General features: G+C 33.2%; 1 protein-coding gene and 1 non-coding gene across 4 annotated transcripts in view; one reads left to right on the top strand and one right to left on the bottom strand.

Annotated features, from left to right (window-relative positions):
• Positions 1-18,770, bottom strand: part of LOC115889109 (glutamate decarboxylase) — an 85,865-nt gene that overhangs the window by 2,897 nt on the left and 64,198 nt on the right. For 2 of the 3 annotated variants that reach the window (XM_030909038.1, XM_030909040.1), the window contains 8 exons: positions 18,141-18,344; positions 17,414-17,532; positions 17,207-17,342; positions 17,038-17,153; positions 16,915-16,982; positions 3,480-3,558; positions 3,271-3,420; positions 308-502 (listed from right to left, as the gene is read on the bottom strand). In XM_030909038.1, the coding sequence (XP_030764898.1) occupies positions 308-502; positions 3,271-3,420; positions 3,480-3,558; positions 16,915-16,982; positions 17,038-17,153; positions 17,207-17,342; positions 17,414-17,532; positions 18,141-18,344 (1,067 nt within the window). The remainder of the gene's footprint in view (positions 1-307; positions 503-3,270; positions 3,421-3,479; positions 3,559-16,914; positions 16,983-17,037; positions 17,154-17,206; positions 17,343-17,413; positions 17,533-18,140; positions 18,345-18,770) is intronic. The other variant, XM_030909039.1, reaches the window with a different exon arrangement.
• On the top strand, positions 1,839-1,930 carry Trnai-uau. Its single transcript is given in 2 exon segments — positions 1,839-1,876; positions 1,895-1,930. It is a non-coding gene; the product is annotated as a tRNA-Ile (tRNA).

Genomic DNA, 18,770 nt, shown 5'->3' with positions numbered 1-18,770 from the left:
AAGATCTCGACGGACGACTAAAATGACGTCTAAAAAATGACAGAAAATAAAATTTACCTGTGTTTTAAAATGACAGAAAATATCTGTCACTGTCAAGTATCCTTTCGTTGGACAGTCTATAGATAGTAAATATTTATTGTCAATATAAGTAAAGTCAGTCCAACGAGTCAGGGAAGATTTCGACAGAGGACACCCAAAATATTAGAGAAAATAAAATTTTCCTGTGAATTAAAATGACAGACACAGCTATCACTGTCGGTGATATTCCCGATGGACAGAACCAAACCAAAACCAAACCATAACATACCTTTCCAAGTTCTTGCTCCCTGTGTTTGTTATGTGGCATATTCCTCAACCTTGATGGAATGTACCAGAAACTGACATTTACCATTTCTGGTTCCATGATGAGATAAAATTTGTCTGATTGTTCTTTGATTCTTTTAACTAGGTATTCACAGAGTTCCATCAGTCTATCCATATGTTTTTCAAATCCTTCATCTCCCTAAAATAAGGAAATATATAGGTACGATAATAAATGGAAGATATTCATTATTCGTTAATGACGTTATTAGGGTGTTTGATAAAAATATGACCTATTCGTACTTATCAATAGTGGAACAACTATAGATAAAGGTATAGGATTTGTTTATAAAGGTAACCATAAAATTATTTTTTGAGTACATTTTATAGAAGATATACAGGGTGCTACAAATTCGAGGTACGAGCATTGGTATCTCGGTAACCGTAATAGATACGAACATGGTTAAAAAAGTTTTAAAAAATTGAAGGATTGCTGAGTTATTTAGAAAAAACTTTTTTTTTAAATCCATTTTATTTTTTTCTTTTTTAGAAAATCAAAAAACTAATTGCATATTCTCGCAGCCACTTTTTCAGGACTATCTGATTGAGTATTTTTAGATTTTCAAATTAGCTGATAATTTGTCAGATACATAGGCCAACTTAATTTTTTTAAATACGGACCTGTATTTTTCATTTCGGGTTTTGAAATAATTCGGCCTCCTGAGTACAATGATATGCCACACTTAATACCTATTAGGTGGAAATAAATAACGTATTATTATTATTCTCAGTCTAATTACTACTAAAATTTCGCTCTAATTTATTATTAAATTAGGAGGAAATAAATAATGTATTATTATTATTTTTATTTTTAATTGAGGGTAATAAAATGGCGTTTATCTCATCAAGGATATCGAAATCGACCAAAATATCAAAATACAACAACGATACAATTTTTAATTAGCATTAAACGGCCTACACAATTTTGTTAACAAGATAAAAAAATCAGTAGCGCACATGTTATTTTTTTTAGAAAAATATTCCAGTCATAACCCTTATGCACGTCTCTGGTGAATCTGTCGATAATCTTTTAGTACTAAAATATGTAGCACTTTTATGTAGTAACTTTTAGCGTTAAAATTTCATTCAAATAGCCAAAAACACAAGAAAATTAAAATAAATAAAAAAGACTTTAACACCCTGTAGGTATGAAACAAAACAGAATCGGATATAGGTATGTCTATATAAAAAATAAATCTTATTTTCACGTAAGGAATCTCCCCGCATGGCACATCCTTTTTTGTGATGATGGCACAGGTACAGTTTTTTAAAACACTCTATAATTATATTCATTTTATTCTCATTATCATATCACAATACACAATGTTAATATATTAGTTTCAATGTCAGATTTAAAAAGTACAATTTCATATTCGGTAATGTTACAAAAATACTTAAAAATAATCAGTCTATTGTTTTTAAATTTAGAGAAATATTACGTTTATGACAATTACGGCATATCCGATATGCTCGCGTAGTCCCCAGTGGCGCAATTGGTTAGCGCACGGTACTTATAAGACAGTAGTCGTGAGCAATGCCGGGGTTGTGAGTTCGAGCCTCACCTGGGGAACAAACTTTTTTATTTTTTTTTATTTAAGAATTCAATAATCTAATTTATTTTATTTATATAAAACGTCCATTATTTAATTTATTCTAAGTTTTTGTTTAATTTCTTAAATTAAATATAAAAAATCAGGCAACAAGCAAAACCCTGCAGATATTGATTCTACTAAAACTTCTTTGTCATATTGTTTTTTAAACTATCTCACAGTCAGTCCAGTAAAAACATAGTTAACTTAAAAAATCTCTAATCACAATTATGTATTATTATTAATGCAATCTACCTTACTGGAATTAGAAATTCAATATTAATTTTACGTTAAACATAGAATTAAAAAAAAGAATCTATTTTCATTGTCCTTTTTTATATAGTAATCATTTTATATTCAATTTAATCTCTGGCTTAATACAAAGAACGTAATTTGTATTTTTTTCTTATGTCTTCCACTATTTGGTATCTTATACAGGGTGTTTCAAAAAAACAAGTGCCATTTCTAGTGGGGAGATTCCGCTCGTAAAAACCAGATTTATTTTTCATATTAAATAGGTTCGATTCTGCTTTGTTTCGTAACTACAGGGGGTCAAAGTCTTCATCTTTTTTCGATTTATTATAATTTTCTTCCAAGTACTTTTAGCGAATCGAATGAAATTTTGAGGGTAAAAGTTACTATAAATGCGACATATTTTAATGCTAAAAAAGTGTCGACGTATTCACCAGGGACGTGCACTAGGGTTATCACTAGAATATTTTTCTAAAAAAATATGTACGCCACAAAAAAAAATTATATAAACATGGCGACAATGTATAGGTTTAAAGTTACAGGATGTTAAAACTTTTAAAATAGGCCTTTTGTAATAATTATCTTAAATACCATTATTTTTTGGGGAATTTGCTGTTGGTAGCACTGTGTATCAGTGTTACAAATTTAATTATATTAAACAAATTATTTTTTAATTTTATTTTAATTTTAATTTTAATAATTGTGATTAATAAAATTGCGTTTATCTCATCGAGGAGATTGAATTGGACAAAATATGAAGATGCAGCTTTTAATTAGGGTTGAATTCCCTACACTCTTTTGCTAATAATAGGAAAAAAGTCAGTGACGCACATATTTTTTTTAACTAAACGTTCTCCAACCCAGTGTGCGTACATATCAATGTAAAACCTCTGAGGGTATTTTTTTAGTAAAATATTCCAGTGATAACCCATATGCACGTCCCTGGTGAATATGTCGACGAGATATGGCACATTTTTTGAAACACCCTGTATGCTTAATTTGAATAACTTATGGCTTCAATAGTTTTTTTAAAAGCACTACCTTTGACAAAGAATTAAAAATAATTTACCTTTGCTCTCCATTGAAGCCATAATTTAAAAATGTCATTGTGTCTACCGCATTGAATTACTTTGTCTCCAGTGTCGAATTTGATGTCATACAGCTTGTCTTGCATAAACAAATAATCTGCTGACATTTGATTACAGCTCATAAGTAGGCCCTGAAATATTCAGATTCAAATTACCATTATTAAACTTGTGTTTTGTCAATAGATCTTACGTCCTCCTTGAAGTGAATTGTTGAACATTGAAGGAGAGCTCCCATTAGTTTGTGTGGATTCCATGTAACTGAATGTGCTCTGAAAAAAGATCAGAAATAAATGATTTTATTAAACCTTTATTATAAAAATTAAAATTTTATTAAACCTTAGAATTATACCTTAAGTGTTAAATATCTGTAATTCATTCCTAATATGTTATTAAACGAGCTATTAATATTCTTTTATGTACCACTGAAAACAATCCTAAAAACGGCCTCTAAATGCTATATACAATACCGGGTGCGTCTCAAAAGTATGTTAGTATATTACATAAATTAGGATTGATTGACGGTTTCACCGGAAATGAGTACTTTTGATTTTTAAATGACAGCCTCGGTATTTTGTTACTTTATTCGATAGAAAATGACACTCTGAATAGAATGTCATATCATATGTCAACTTCTGACATTTTCAAATATGGTTTATTTGAAATTGCAACATCCAGTTCATAACGACAATTTTACTCAAAATACCATGTGAGTGGTACGAAATTAGCCGTAAAAAATTCTTTTTCCAAATATGCTAACGAGTCACCTTCGTTCCATTTGAAAAAATTGTGATATGATTAAAAATACGATTTGGGCATCTTCTAACCAGCCAGGACAAGGCGAATGTGTGTGACAAAATTGGTGTTTTTAACACAGACATGGCACTCTAAATTGAAATTTAAAATACAATTTTGTTTTAAGCGAAAATGTCAAAAGTTGACATATAATGTGTCACTCTATTCAGAGTGTCATTTTCTATCGAATAAAGTAAAAAAAATACCGAGGGTGTCATTTAAAAACCAAAGGTTGTAGTCATTTACCGTGAAACAGGAAGTGGCCAAAAAGAATTGAATGCGTTAATCAATCCTAATTTATGTCTTATACTAACATATCAAATCTCGTTTTTTTATCTGAAAAAAATAAAAAAGTTATAGGGGTTAGCCACTTTTCAGACGCACCCGGTATGCATATTTGAATGAGATTTGGGGTTCCTATGTTTTGGTGAGCGCTTTAACATTTGACTTTTACAAAAACAAGAAAAAGTACGAGAATGGTGAAAACAACCCCCACCCATACATAAATAGAAGAAATATTTTTAAAAATAAAAAAATAAAACTCCACCGACGACTTCTTTTTCGTAAAATGTTTCTTCTAGCATTTACTATATTTTTGTCTTTTATAAAAAAAAACATCACATTGCATATTTTCTGAAAAAAAAATTGAGAATGTTTTTTCTAAAGCAGGCCTACAAAATATACAAGGTGTTCCAATAGTCCGTGGACAAAGAACAACTACGTATTTTTTGAATCGAAATAATAAGTTCATTGCACACAATTTACCTCTCTACAAAAGTGCTCCGTTTGACCCTTTCTTACACTTAAATTTGGGATTTTTCAAAAATCGGAATTAATCAATTTGTGCAGTGAACAGTAGTGATGGGCATTACGACTTTTTTAGTGAATCGAATCACACGATTCGATTTCTCATATTGAATTGACTCCTACGATTCGTTCATTTGAACGAACCACATGCACAATTTACGTTTCATAAAAACAAGAATCGTAACTGGCACTACTGGCGATAATTTGGTAGGACTATAAGTTGGCTGGGAAATGACCATCGATGACATTCCCCATATAAGTTTACATAGGTATAAAATGATAGCGATCTTCATTTTATAACCATCGCTGACGCCGTTTTTATCACATTGAGCAGAGACCAACAATACTTATTTGGAGTTGCATAAAAATTCGATTTCGTTTTTAGTTCGACATTTAATAGTCGGTAATATTGTTTTAACAAAAATATTAACGTGAAAATTAAATACCTTACAGATACTCCCGTACAAAGCACAGTATAAATAAGTTTTTTTCTTGTAAATAACTTTCTTATCGTTTGCATTTTACGCCAATGATGTTTGTTTAGGGCTTTTGTTCAAGTCTAAATATTGGTGCCTGCATTTATGTCTATACGTTATCATTTATTATTGTGCTTATACCACAGCCGCGCCGGCGCGCGCTGAGCCGTAGGAACGAACGATCGCATTGTGATCCGATTCAATTCTCACGTTTCTTTTTTACGGCTCATCGTTCAAATCTTATCCGTGAGATCCGTGCTGGTCACGATTCAATTGAATGAACCGGATTGCAAGCAATGAATCGAATCTCACGATTCATTTTAATACTCGTTCAAATACACGACTCGTTCAATCTTTGTCCACCTCTAGTGAACAGCACAGTTTCCCGAAGTACTGTTACAGGACCCTTTATAAACATGGAATTTTTACTGTTATTTTAGTGAACTACGCCTATGGTGACCCCTCGAATTTATTCAATTCGCTCGCTTCAACCGACCACCGACCGGTCCAAAAGCTAGAGAAGATTTGGAATTTAGCCCTTAGGAGCCGTAAATTAGGCTACACTTAAACCACAATTATGACCTTGACAGCAGCAATATTAATTACGGCCTTCATTAATCACCTTCGGGCGGCGCTTATTGTAAGTGGCGCGTCGGAGTGGGAATTTTAAATTAGAGGGCCGATTAATCGAGTGTGCCAAATAAAAAGGGCCATTGTGCGCTGGCAGTCGGGAAGTGTCCTGAAAATGTATTTTCCTTTTGTTTGTTTAATGCTATAAAATATTATATTCTTAACGATACGCGCTTACTTAATTAATTTATTAAACAATTAAAAACTATATCTGGTGCGTCTCAAAAGTGACTCACCCCTAACAACTTTTTTATTTTTTCAGATAAAAAAAAAAGATTTCGTATGTTAGTATATGGACCTAAATTAGGATTGATTGACGTATTCAATAGTTTTTGGCCACTTCCTGTTTCACCAGAAATTACTACAACTTTTGATTTTCAAATGGCACCCTCAGTATTTATTTACTTTATTCGATAGACAATGACATTCTGAATAGAAAGACATATTATATGTCAACTTTTGACATTTTCGCTTAATAAAAAATCGTATTTTAAATTTCAATCTAGAGTGCAATGGCTATATTAAAAACACCAATTTTTAATCAAGGAGCCATGGAAAAATAGATTTGATAGTGTAATGTTTTTAGTGTCTTGTTGTGGCCGATTAAAAGATGCCCAAATCGTATTTTTAATCATATCTTAATTATTTCAAATGGAACGACGGTGGCTCATTTGCATATTCGGAAAAAGCATTTTTTTACGAATAATTTGATACCACACACTTGGTATTTGATTTACCTTTTCGTTATGAATCGTATGTTATAATTTCATATAAACCATATACGCAAATGTAAAAAAGTTGACATATGATATGTCATTCTATACAGAGTGTTATTTTCTATCGAATAAAGCAAAAAAATACCGAGGGTGCCATTTGAAAATCAATTGTAGTCATTTCCGGTGAAACAGGAAGTGATCGAAAACAATTTTGAATACGTCAATCAATCCCAATTTATGTCATATACTGATATACCAAATCTCTTTTTTTTTAACTGAAAAAGTATAAGTTATAGGAGTGAGCTACTTTTGAGACGCACCCGGTATTTCTCTACTTATAATTTACAGTGTGACGCCCGGAAAAAAGTATACCCTAGTAAATCCTACCTGAAAAGTAGGATTTCCGGAAATTTGGGATTTTCCGTTTTTTCGGTAGGATCTGGTCATGCTAACAAATCACATTAACAAATTTTGTATTTGACTATTGCTATGATATCGAGCGATTGTTGCCGAACAATAATTATTTTCCTGTACGTTTTGCTTACTAACAAGTAAAACTAACAATAAGGAGCTCATAATAAGATTAATAAGATAAAAAAAAATAATATATAGGGTGTCCCATTTAAAAAACCTAAATTTGAGCCATATTTCGAAAATGACGACATCTCTCAGCGAAAAACTAGTTACGCCATTGAATTCGTGAAAAACTCTACGGAACTCACTATTCACCTTTTAAGTTGTAGGAAAACCGAGATACGAGGTGAGTCGAAAAATGCAAAATTTTCAAATTTGCCCCCTGTATTTTAGGAAATATAAGGGCTAGGACAAATCTGTGTGTAGCATCTAGTTTCATAAAAAACTAGCACGGTGATATGGAACAGCATCTTTGTATCTCTACTCTTAAACGAGAAACTCCATAAAACACACGAAAATGGGACACCCTGTACAAGGATAGTAGGATCTAATGGTGAATAGGGATGAGAGTTAAAGGGTGTTTCTTAAAAGTGGCTCACCCCTATAACTTGTTATTTTTTCAGATAAAAAACGAGATTTGTTGGTTGATTTTGGTTGGTACGTTATAGTATATGACATAAGGATTGATTGCCGTATTCAATTGTTTTCGGTCATTTCCTGTTTCGCCGGAAATGACTACAACTTTTGGTTTTTAAATGACACCATTGGTATTTTTTTACTTTATTCGATAGAAAATGACACTCTTTGAATAGAATGGCAGGAAGTTTTTAACAAAAAGTAAGAAATCTACGTCCAGGGTAAGTCATTATTGTTTTATTTTTGTATTTTTAACTGTTTTTACATGTAAATATTATTAATTCTGACAGATGGAACAAGTAGAAGATTATTATTCATTATGAAAAATACCAAGTTAATGGTCGAAACGTCATAAAATTAATTTTTATATCAATAAATAATAATTAATGGATTAAATCTCTAAAATATCTATTTACACCTGACCTCAAACCAAAAATTAAATTTACTTAAAATATATTTCATAAGGTCAAAGAATAATTGAAACTAGAATAGAATGACATATATATGTCAACTTTTGACATATTCGCATATGGCTTATTTGAAATTGTAATATATTGTTCATAACGACTCGAAATACCAAATGTGTGGTACCAAATTATTCGTAAAAAAAATGATTTTTCCAAATATGCTACTGAGCCACCTTCGTCTCATTTGAAAAAATTAGGATATGTAAAAACACGATTTTGGTATCTTTTAACTGGCTATGACAAGACGCGAAAAACATTAGACGATCAAATATATTTTTCCAAGGTCCCTTGATTGGCACCCTTGATTGAAATTTAAAATACGATTTTTTTAACTAAAAATGTGAAAAAATTGACCTATGATGTATCATTCTATTCAGAATTTCATTTTCTATCGAATAAAATCATTTCCGGTGAAACAGGAAGTGACCGAAAATAACTGAATATGTCAATCAATAATAATTTATGTGATATACTAACATACCAAATCTCATTTTTTTATCTGAAAAAATAAAGAAGCTATAGGGGTGAGCCACTTTTGATAAACATCCGGTATACACTTCTGAATTAGATATATCTAACATGAATTACTGTGTTTGATGACAGAGTTAAAAAAATATTGAAAAAGTAACAGAACAGAGTCACCCTACAATTAATGTTGTAGCAAAAGATTTCAATTTAAATCCGATTTGAAACAACGAAAAATAAAGTACTTTTTTCTTAGCCTGCGTTTGCCTTGGACGATGAGTAATCAGGACAACTTAAAAAGCAAAGGCATGTCAGGATTCCGGAAGGAGAGGGTAATCCGTGATTACATGAGAATCCAACAGCTGTGCCTTCGCTCTTGCTTTTGTCTACAAATAACGGACGAGAAGATTACGATTTCAAAGACCCTGTTAACCCACGTCCAACTTAAATACTCTAAAATTGTTTCTTTTTATGTGTTTAATTGACTTTTTTTAGATGTCTGCTTTGTTTTAATAAAAAAACTTAATTTGTGTCATATTCATTACTGTAAAATCCTGCCATTTTCAAGTGAAATAGAAAACTAAAGAATTAAATATCTATTTTTGATAGTTTTCAGATCACCAATAATCAAATAGTCACGTCTATTTCCAATATAAATAATCCAGTCTTCCAAAAAACCATTATATCCAGGTCCCTATTGAGATGTTTATTCTATTTTTTTTCTTATATTTTATTATTTTAAGATTTTTTATTAGCTTTTGATTTTAAAAGCACAATTTTATGTTTTTTTGCACAAATTATCTCAGAGTAGTGAAAAATTTAAACAGTAATTATTTTTATATCAATCAAAATTACCATTACCAAAATCACTACTCCAAGGCATTTGATAAGGTAAAATGGAATAAAATGGACTATTCTACTAGAAATGGTCGCTTCAGCTCACCTCATTTATTTGGTCAAACAGCTCTATGAGAACAACAATGCTAAAATCAGAGCTAATAACACGTTATCGATTAGTTTTAAAAGTAACGCAGATGTGAGACATGGATGTGTACTCTCGCCAATCTTGTTAATACATATACTGAATACGAGTATAAATATCAATCGTAGAGTTATAGAAGAATGAAACGGTGGAATACCCGTGGAGGCAGGAGGATAAATAAACTGTAATACGCGGATGATACAGTGATATTATAACCGCTAGCAAAGAGGAGTTACAGGAAGTCACGACTGTAATGTGCTCAATTGGTAAAGAATCGTGCTTGGAACTAAACAAAAGAAAAACCAAGACGATAATAATGTGGACCGCCTCTGTAAAACCCAGCCTGATGTCCGAACCGTGGCTGGATACAAGGTTGTGAGCCAGTTCAATTACTTAGGTTTTATGCTAGCAAACTCTGGAGGATGCGAGACCGAAATCAGGCAGAGAGTGGCAATGACGAGGAATGCAACAACAAAGTATGACTAAAATATGGAAGGATACAGCAATCGCACAAAACACTAAACTACGCATTGCGAACTCCCTTATTTTCCCCATAGCGAAGACCCTCTGAAACCTGGACACTAAAGGAAACCTATAGACAAACAATAAAGGTCTTGGAGATGTTGGTATATCGCAGACTGCTGCGAATACCATGGACGGTTCATCGAACAAACATTTCCATTATTGAAGAACTAAACATTGAGAGACGCCTGGTTACAACATTAAATCAGTCAATCCTGCGATACTTTGGTCATATTCCAAATCAAACCAAGACCAAATCGCCTAAGAAGTGGGTAGACCCACCAACCAATGTTAAAACCCTGTGACCAGTGTGTCAACAGCGTTGAATAACTTGCTATTAGAAAATAAGGGGAATCAACACATATGATGTCACCATACCCTCACGTAGGGTAAGGGACTGAAGATTATATATTATAGTTAAACCCACAATTTGATGCTCTGTAACCTTATTTGTGTTTCGATTTGGTTATTTAGAACAATATTTTCTGTGACGAACGATTACGTCACTTTAATGTTTTTTTTAGCAAAGTGGTTAAATATCACTTTCAATTTTAGCCATATTATTGAACTGGATTGAATGAATGTGGCACGCACTCGACGCGGTATTTAATTCTCTTGAATTTGCCTAATACTGAAATATTCGTTAAAACGCAACGTTTCGAAACTATAGGCGAAAATTTTAAAAAAGTCCGCGAATTTTTCCATGTTCTGGGTCTCCTGGCTAGAGCGGCGCGGCGGCGGCGCCGGCGGTCAGCAACCATTCATGCAAACCTAGAAAATGTCTCTTTCACCTCTAATGAACCAATCAAAACAACAATTAGCTTTCTAACACTTTTTTCCATGTGGCCCCTCTAAATTTGATTAGCCTATTATTACAGTTAGGGAATCCAAGTCCCGGGACCAAAAATGCTTTCGGGACTTCGGGACCAAATATGAGGTCCCGGGACAAGTCCCGGGAGTCCCGAAACTGGTCCCGAAACTAAAATACACAGTATACTTATCTAATATCGATTAAATCTACCTTGAGAAAATATAAGAAATTAAATTAATTTAACTGAGAACTCAGGTTTATTTATATTGCTAAATGGTTAATCAACAAAAATCAGAACAAAAAAAAAACAGAAACAAATTGACATAAACTCATGCGAACATGGCAAATATAAAACTATAAAAAAATATAGGTATATAACGAGACACATCACCTTTGTCCAAAGTAAGACTTAAGTGCCACGAGAGCATTTAAGGATTTATCATCTAATCTTGAACGAAGCTTACTACAAAATCCACCGGCAACTGAAAAAGCTCTCTCCGATTGGACGCTGGTGGATGGAATGGTCAGTAAATGCTCGTAACATAGCTGCAAATATTGTCTTCGCCAACCGCCATCCTCAAAAAAGGCCATTTCTCGTTTTATAACTTTTGATAATTGGTTTGATCTGGTTTTGCAGCTAATGACGTTTGTATGATTGCTCTTGTACTTGTTGAGGCAGTAGCAGATATTGCACTTTCAATAAATCCGTCTAACCTTTTTGCCAATGGATCTTTCTCAACCTGATTACTACTTCTGTTTCTTATCTCCGCCAGCAAAACTTCGTCTTCATCTGAAACAGCTTCTTGCTCTTGCACTTTGGATTGTGATAATCTTTGCACCAATTTGTCAATGAACTTTAAGATTTCTTTGGTATCTGGCTTAGACTGATTAAAATCTAAAGGATTGCTTAAACTTTCTATATATTTTAGTATGTGGATTACAGAGATAACTAGGCACACTGGAGGCAACGGTTCTTCGCTCGTTTATTCGTTGCTTCAATGCTTCCTGTAAGTTTTGGCTTAAAAGCGCATTGATTTTTGAAAGTTCTTCGAATATAAACTTAAAGCTAGCATCAGTAGTGTAGAGATTTGCTTCATACCTACATAGTGTCATCACAGCTAGCCTTATAAGTTCTAGGCACTTAACAATTCCGTCCAGAATTTCAAAATCGTAGTCACTGAAATTTACTGATATGGAGAGATCAATCATGGCCTTTTGTATGCAATCTTTTAGAAAAACAAACCTTTCTAGCATTCCATCAAGGCTATTCCAACGGGTTTTACAATCTAAAATAAGATTTAATTCTCGGTTGTATTTTCCGTGCACGTATTTCTGTAAAACAGTGTTTTTCAATGGAGGTCGAAATAACTTTACGATTTTTCGGACTTTGTTGACTAATTCGTTTATGTTGTAGCTGTCAGTTAGATCGTAAATGATCTCTTCATCCACAGTTTCATCGTCGTCGTCGCTATAATTATCATCACTTGACAGTTCTTCAATGATTTTCTGATGGTTTCTTTTACAATACGTTACTTCAACAACTGCAAGGTATAATAATTTAGCGGTTTCGGGACCAAGTTGAGGTCCTGGGACCATCATTGAGTCCCGGGACCACTTTTTTATGCTATGTCCCGGGACCGTCCCGGGACCAAGTCCCGGGACTGGATACCCTAATTACAGTTATTAGTTATTTTTTAGTGACAAACTGTAGGTTAGTTTTATTTTCCATTCAGTGTTTATTACAATTTCTCCCCTATCTAATTGTTTTTTAATCTTACACCTCGCTGCCGTTATTTATTTTTTCAATAGCTTTAAAAGCAGATTTAAAACCGCACAAAAGAAAAACGTCGGCGGCTGGCTCTTTCTGGGGGGCCCATAAAATCGATAATCCGATATAGGAGTGCGTCAAAGCCACTGATAAGCCGTAAAGTGGATATCAATTTGCATTTTCGACTAGTTACGGTTTGGAGGACGGCGCGGTCTCCCCAAAAGTGTCAAAAGCACTCCGGGGGATCGGCAAAAATTGACTGGAAACGGCGGCCTATCTGGCAGATTTCCAAAGGTTACGCACAAATTATGATAATGAATGAGACTGAGGTCGAGAGGGTGTAGTTTTTGCTCGGATTCAAAATAATTGGTCTTATGAAGACAATTAAGCTAGTATTATGTTGTGGAATATAGCGATCATAAGATAAAGTAGAAATAAAAACATAAAATTAATTAAAATGTTTTTTTGTACAGTGAAAGTCGGAAATTCAGTGATTGTTAACATTCACTAGGAAATGCTAGCAATTACGGATTGGACCAGTGGATGTTGTATTTTAAAGAGTTTTATCGACTTTTCCTAGTAATTTGTAACATTCACTAGTGAATTAAAGGTTACCAGTAAAAGTTATTCTATTGTACAGGACGAGTGTGGTGAGGAAGGATGTTAAAATTACAATTTACATCTTTAGTATATTTATTAAAAATTATAGAAAATAACGACATATTATAACCTTCTAAATATTAAAAGGAAAACATAGTAAACATTTTAAAGTGTACCAAACAATTTAAAAAAAACATTCGTAAACATAAGATTACTCAGTGGTACAAGGTTTTTTTAATAAAGTTCTTCATCGTGGACAACATGAAATATGCCCGAATTTTCTTCAACGGGAGTTTTTTCCAACCCGCTACTTCAAGCATATCAAAACGTTTAATAAGTTCATAGTCATTAGGTTCCTTTATATATTTTTCTCTTGCAAGCTTAACTTTTGGTATAACTTCATTATATTGCAAAAATGAAAAGCAAGCACCATTACATTCTTGCGAGAGCCTTGCGGAATGCGGGATAGAAACATCGAGCAGCAGAAGTATAACGACTTAAATTGACCCATCAGATTAAAAAAATAAGAATAGAGGGTATTTACGTGATGTAATATGGAAAAATAAGTACACGAGTATAGAGAGTAAGACCCGCATTTACAGGACTTGTATATGGGTCTTATACAGGTCTTATAAATTCGGGTCTTACTCTGACTACGGTACTGACTTAGCTGCTGAAACAAGAGAAACAAAAACGAAAATGAGAACAGCAGAGATGAAAATATTACGAACAGTAAAAGGGACTACACTGCTCGGCAGAATACGCAATACAGATACGCTAAGAGAGTTGGGAGTACAGGACGTTGTCAGATGGGTAAGAGTATTAATTATTATTATACCACATTTAAATATTAATAACATACTTTTATATACACTCAGATGCAAAAAAACGCAACGGAGAAATTTTTGGTCATAATTAATTTAGTGTTATATTTTTGTTATTTTTAGCCTTATTTTCATGAATTTTTTAGCAAGCTGTATATAATTATGTCAATTTTTATTCGTAAACTCAGTTTTTTATAAACTTTAGTATTTTCTTAGTATTTTACATATTATACAGAGTTAATCGAGAAGTTGTTTTTTTACACTAACTTTAAAACACTCACTGCAATAATTTCGTGTGTAAATTTTTCTTAAATAGAATTTTACGGTCAGAACCATGTCTCCTGAGCATTTTGTTTTTTGGATGATGTCAATACACGCCTTGGTTAATTTTTAAGAGCAAAATGAGCTTGCCACCAACAATTTGCAATTTTTTCAATTATCATTTCCTTTTTGAAGTTATTTTTCAATGTGACAAGGCGGCTTTGGTGATTATTGTGAACTATATACTACTATGAACCGCCCATCATGTTCTACGTTTGGCAAATGCTTACCAGGAGGGTTAGAGGTCACGAAGCAGTACCAGCTTCATTAAATGAACTTCGCTTGGTCCTTAAAGAAGAATGGGAAAGCATAACGCAATATGATATATGCAGCCTCAATGACAGTATGAACCGACGTATACAGGCAGTTATAGCAGCCAAGGGCAACAATACAAAGTATTAGGGTATTTTTTACAATTTTTTTCTCTGTTTGTATACTTAGTATTATAGATGTTTTCTTTTATATCGTTAGTTCTGTTATCATTATTAATGTTTATTAAAACCCGGACTGTATGGTTAGTCTTTAACGTTTTTTTAATGTAGTATAGAATATCCAATGCAGTGTAATATGACGTTACGACAATAGTCACCAAAACCATCTCGTCACATTAAAAAACTACATCAAAAAGTAATGATAACTACAAAAATTGCTAATTGATGGTTATCAGTTCATTTCGCTGTTAAAAGTTAACCAAAGCATGTATTGACATGAATCAAAAAACAAAATGCTCAGGAGTCATGGTTTTAACCGTAAAATTATATTTTAAGAAAATTTTTACACGACATTATTGTACAAGGTGATTTAAAGTTAAGAGCGAAAAAGGTAAGGTAAAAAAACAACCCCTTGATTAACCCTGTATAATATGCCAAGTATTAAAGTTTACAAAACGCTGAGTTTACGAATTAAAGTTGATATAATTATATACAGCTTGCTAAAAATTAAGTTTAAAAATATCAAAAATATAACACTTAAATTAAAATTTGACCAAAAATTTCTCCGTGACGTTTTTTTTGCATCTGAGTGTATAAATACTTAGGACATGAGATCGGTATTAGAAGGGATAATCAGACGCACGAAATTCTAAGAATTGGTTTATTTTAGGATAATTTATAATTCCGAAGAATAGCTTTTTCGTAAGCGGCAGTTTGATTTCGGAAACGGCAAATATCGACTCTGAAATTCAGCACAGAATTAGCAGCGCCTCAAGAGCATTCTGGAAAAAAATAAAAGACAGGGTTTTCTACAATCATGACTTGACCACAAACACGAAACTTGCAGTGTATCGAGCAGTAATAATCCCCACCATTTATATGGAAGCGAAACCTGGGTGCCGATGCCGATGCCGTACCGCCGGCGTCAGCGCACGAGCGCATTAAACTTGTTGCAACACCTTAGACAACTGTTAAGAATCAAATGGTACCACTATGGTTCAAACGTATCAGTCCTTGAAAAAGCAAGATGCGAGAGCACTGAAGTCATGATTACTAAATCTCGCTTAAGATGGGCTGGCCACGTATGCAGGATGCAAGAAAACCGCCTACCGAAATCTCTTCTTTATGGTGAACTTGTAGAGGGTAAGAGGAAACCGGGTGGACAACTCAAAGGATACAAGGATATTTTCCATGAAAACTTAAAGGGGATAAATATGCAGCGTGAGTAGGAGGAAACAGCGCACAATAGAACGCAATGGAGGAGAATTGTAAACTCAGTTAACAACGACAACCAAAAAGTAAAGAGGCAACAAAGTAATGAGATTTTTGAATGTCCGGAGTGCGGAAGAGAGATAACATCACGTACTTATCGGGCTTTTCAGTCACAGAAAAGCTCATGAAAGAAAACTCCTTGCGTAACCATCTTCTGATGCGTGTCAAATACTCGTCAGCGAGAGTGGCAGTAAGTAAGTCGTAAGCGGCATTCGATAAACTAAACCATATACTGAGATCTGATATTTCAATATGTTTAAAAAGAAAGGTATTTAACCAGTGTGTCTTGCCTGTCCACACGTATGAAGCTGACACACTTACTTTAACAAAAAAGAACATACTTAAAATACAGGTAAAGTACCAATTGACGTTTTTCGCTCATTTATCATATTCATTCTATTTGGCTGAAACATTCTGCATCGTTAATAATAATACTAATGATCTAAATTACAGTTGACATTATGGTGTTCTGGGTCAACTTAAAAAAGGAGGAGAATACAGATACTTGTCATTAGATACAATAAAGTTCTGTGAACAACTGCCTAACATTCACAGATTTATTCACCAAACTCTTAGTTCACGTAGAGCTTATCTAGGTTTATTCAGCTTTAGATGAGCTTAATTATGATCATGAGCACTTTGCAGCTCTGACCACGTAATATTTTAAAACAAGAAAACTACATAAACTTACCGTTCAACTCCACTGAGTCTTGGATGTCGATACTTCTTTGATAATAATAATCCACCACCCCATGCTGCCTGTAAAGTACAAAAAATAAACAATCGGCTGACGTAATTGCAAAGTTGATCTTACGTCAACATGGAGCCACATTCCATGTCGTTCACAAATATCAGCTATCTCGTTGATAGGATCAAAAGCACCTAAGACCGTGGTACCAGATGTACAACATACGAAAAATGGAATATGACCTAGAAATAGCGATTGACATGATACATGAAAATATTTGTATATATCTACATACCTTTGTTTTTTCTCTCAATAATCAATCTTTCAAGTTCTCGCGGAATCATTCGACCTGCTTCGTCAGATGGTACCATTATACAATTGTCTGTACCCAAGCCACAAACGGAAGCGCAGGATTTGACACTGTAATGACTCTAAAACATAAACAATAATTGTTTGAAAACTTTGATGAAGAGTCGGATAAAAGTATGGTTTTGAAACTTACTTGATCAGAAGTAAACATTACAAGCTGGCCTTGTATGGTAGCTATCCCTTTTTCTTTGTAATTAGGAAACATTTTATGCCTAGCTGCTAGAAAGGCGTATAAGTTTGATATCGAGCCACCTAAACCATAAAAAGTCAACATCAGATTAAGTAAAAAGGAATTTAAGCAGTACTGTTAGAGCGACTACAAATACTGAAATAAAGTATTATATCATATGATCGAAAATAAACGGTGTCAAGAACCGCTGGGAAATGGCAATTGATGATAATTTTGGCAAGGTAAATCTATAACTAGAAAAACTGACATAAAACTTGTCAAAAACTAACACTAATCAATTAAATAATAAATTAACCTTAAAAAAGGATGGAATGTTTGCAGACACATAAATTTATTTCCAAAAAAATATTATTTCTCGAATTTACTAGATACTGCGTGAAGTATCGACACAGTTCGAGTTATCTCGTACAGGCAAATCATTCTCCCGCCTCCACTACTTATTGGGAGTGCCATAAACTACAGTATGATCGTACATTTTTTAATTTATTTTTACTCTCATTACCTATAAAATTCGTATTTTTCAATCCTTCTACTAATTATTCAAAGCCGTCAGTCGTTTGTCGCGACTTTTGTACTTCAAAAAGTACTATAACAAGAGTAATACTATATTCAATAAACTGCAGTTTGGCTGAGACATTATGCTATAAATTCATCAATGATTTTACGTTACCCGGTGCTAGAATAGAATCTCCATCCCTCCAACCACTTCCAATAATCTCCCGCATGTGGGTCATGACGACGTTCTCCATAAGAATGAACACCGGAGCTATTTCGTAAGTGAACATGTTTGTATTTGCGGTGGCCGTCAGCCATTCTCCAGCCATTGATATCAAATCCAAACCGCAAGAAAGTTGGTTAAAGAACCTTGGGTGTCCTGGAATTTAGAACATATATAGTCAGTCATAAAAAAGTCATCTGTTAATAAAAAGACTATAAATATTTAAGTAAAACGTGTGACGAAAGAATCTTCATAATTTAATGAGATATGATACACATATTTATTATATAATAATAATATCTGATCTTTTATATTTTTTTAATAAATAAGTGGAAATTTCATACAATTTTTCGTATAATAATGTTCAAAAAATTCTATATGGGTTTTTCGCCACTGCAAGAAAATCTACAAAATAAAATAGTTATTCAGACGACGCGCGACGAAAAGAGATAAACTTTTCGTAACGTTAAGCATTTTTTTGTTCGTTAGGCAAATTTGTATATCTTTAAACCTAACTTCTGACAAGTAGTTTCCGTTTGGGATTAACGCAAAAGTGTTCACATAAAATAACTATTTTATTTT

Source organism: Sitophilus oryzae, unplaced genomic scaffold, assembly GCF_002938485.1.
Source record: "Sitophilus oryzae breed Bouriz unplaced genomic scaffold, Soryzae_2.0 scaffold_810_pilon_pilon, whole genome shotgun sequence".
NCBI classification, from domain to species: Eukaryota; Metazoa; Arthropoda; class Insecta; order Coleoptera; family Curculionidae; genus Sitophilus; species Sitophilus oryzae.
The sequence above is the reverse complement of the archived record's forward strand: the minus strand, read 5'-3'. Positions and strand labels throughout refer to the sequence as shown.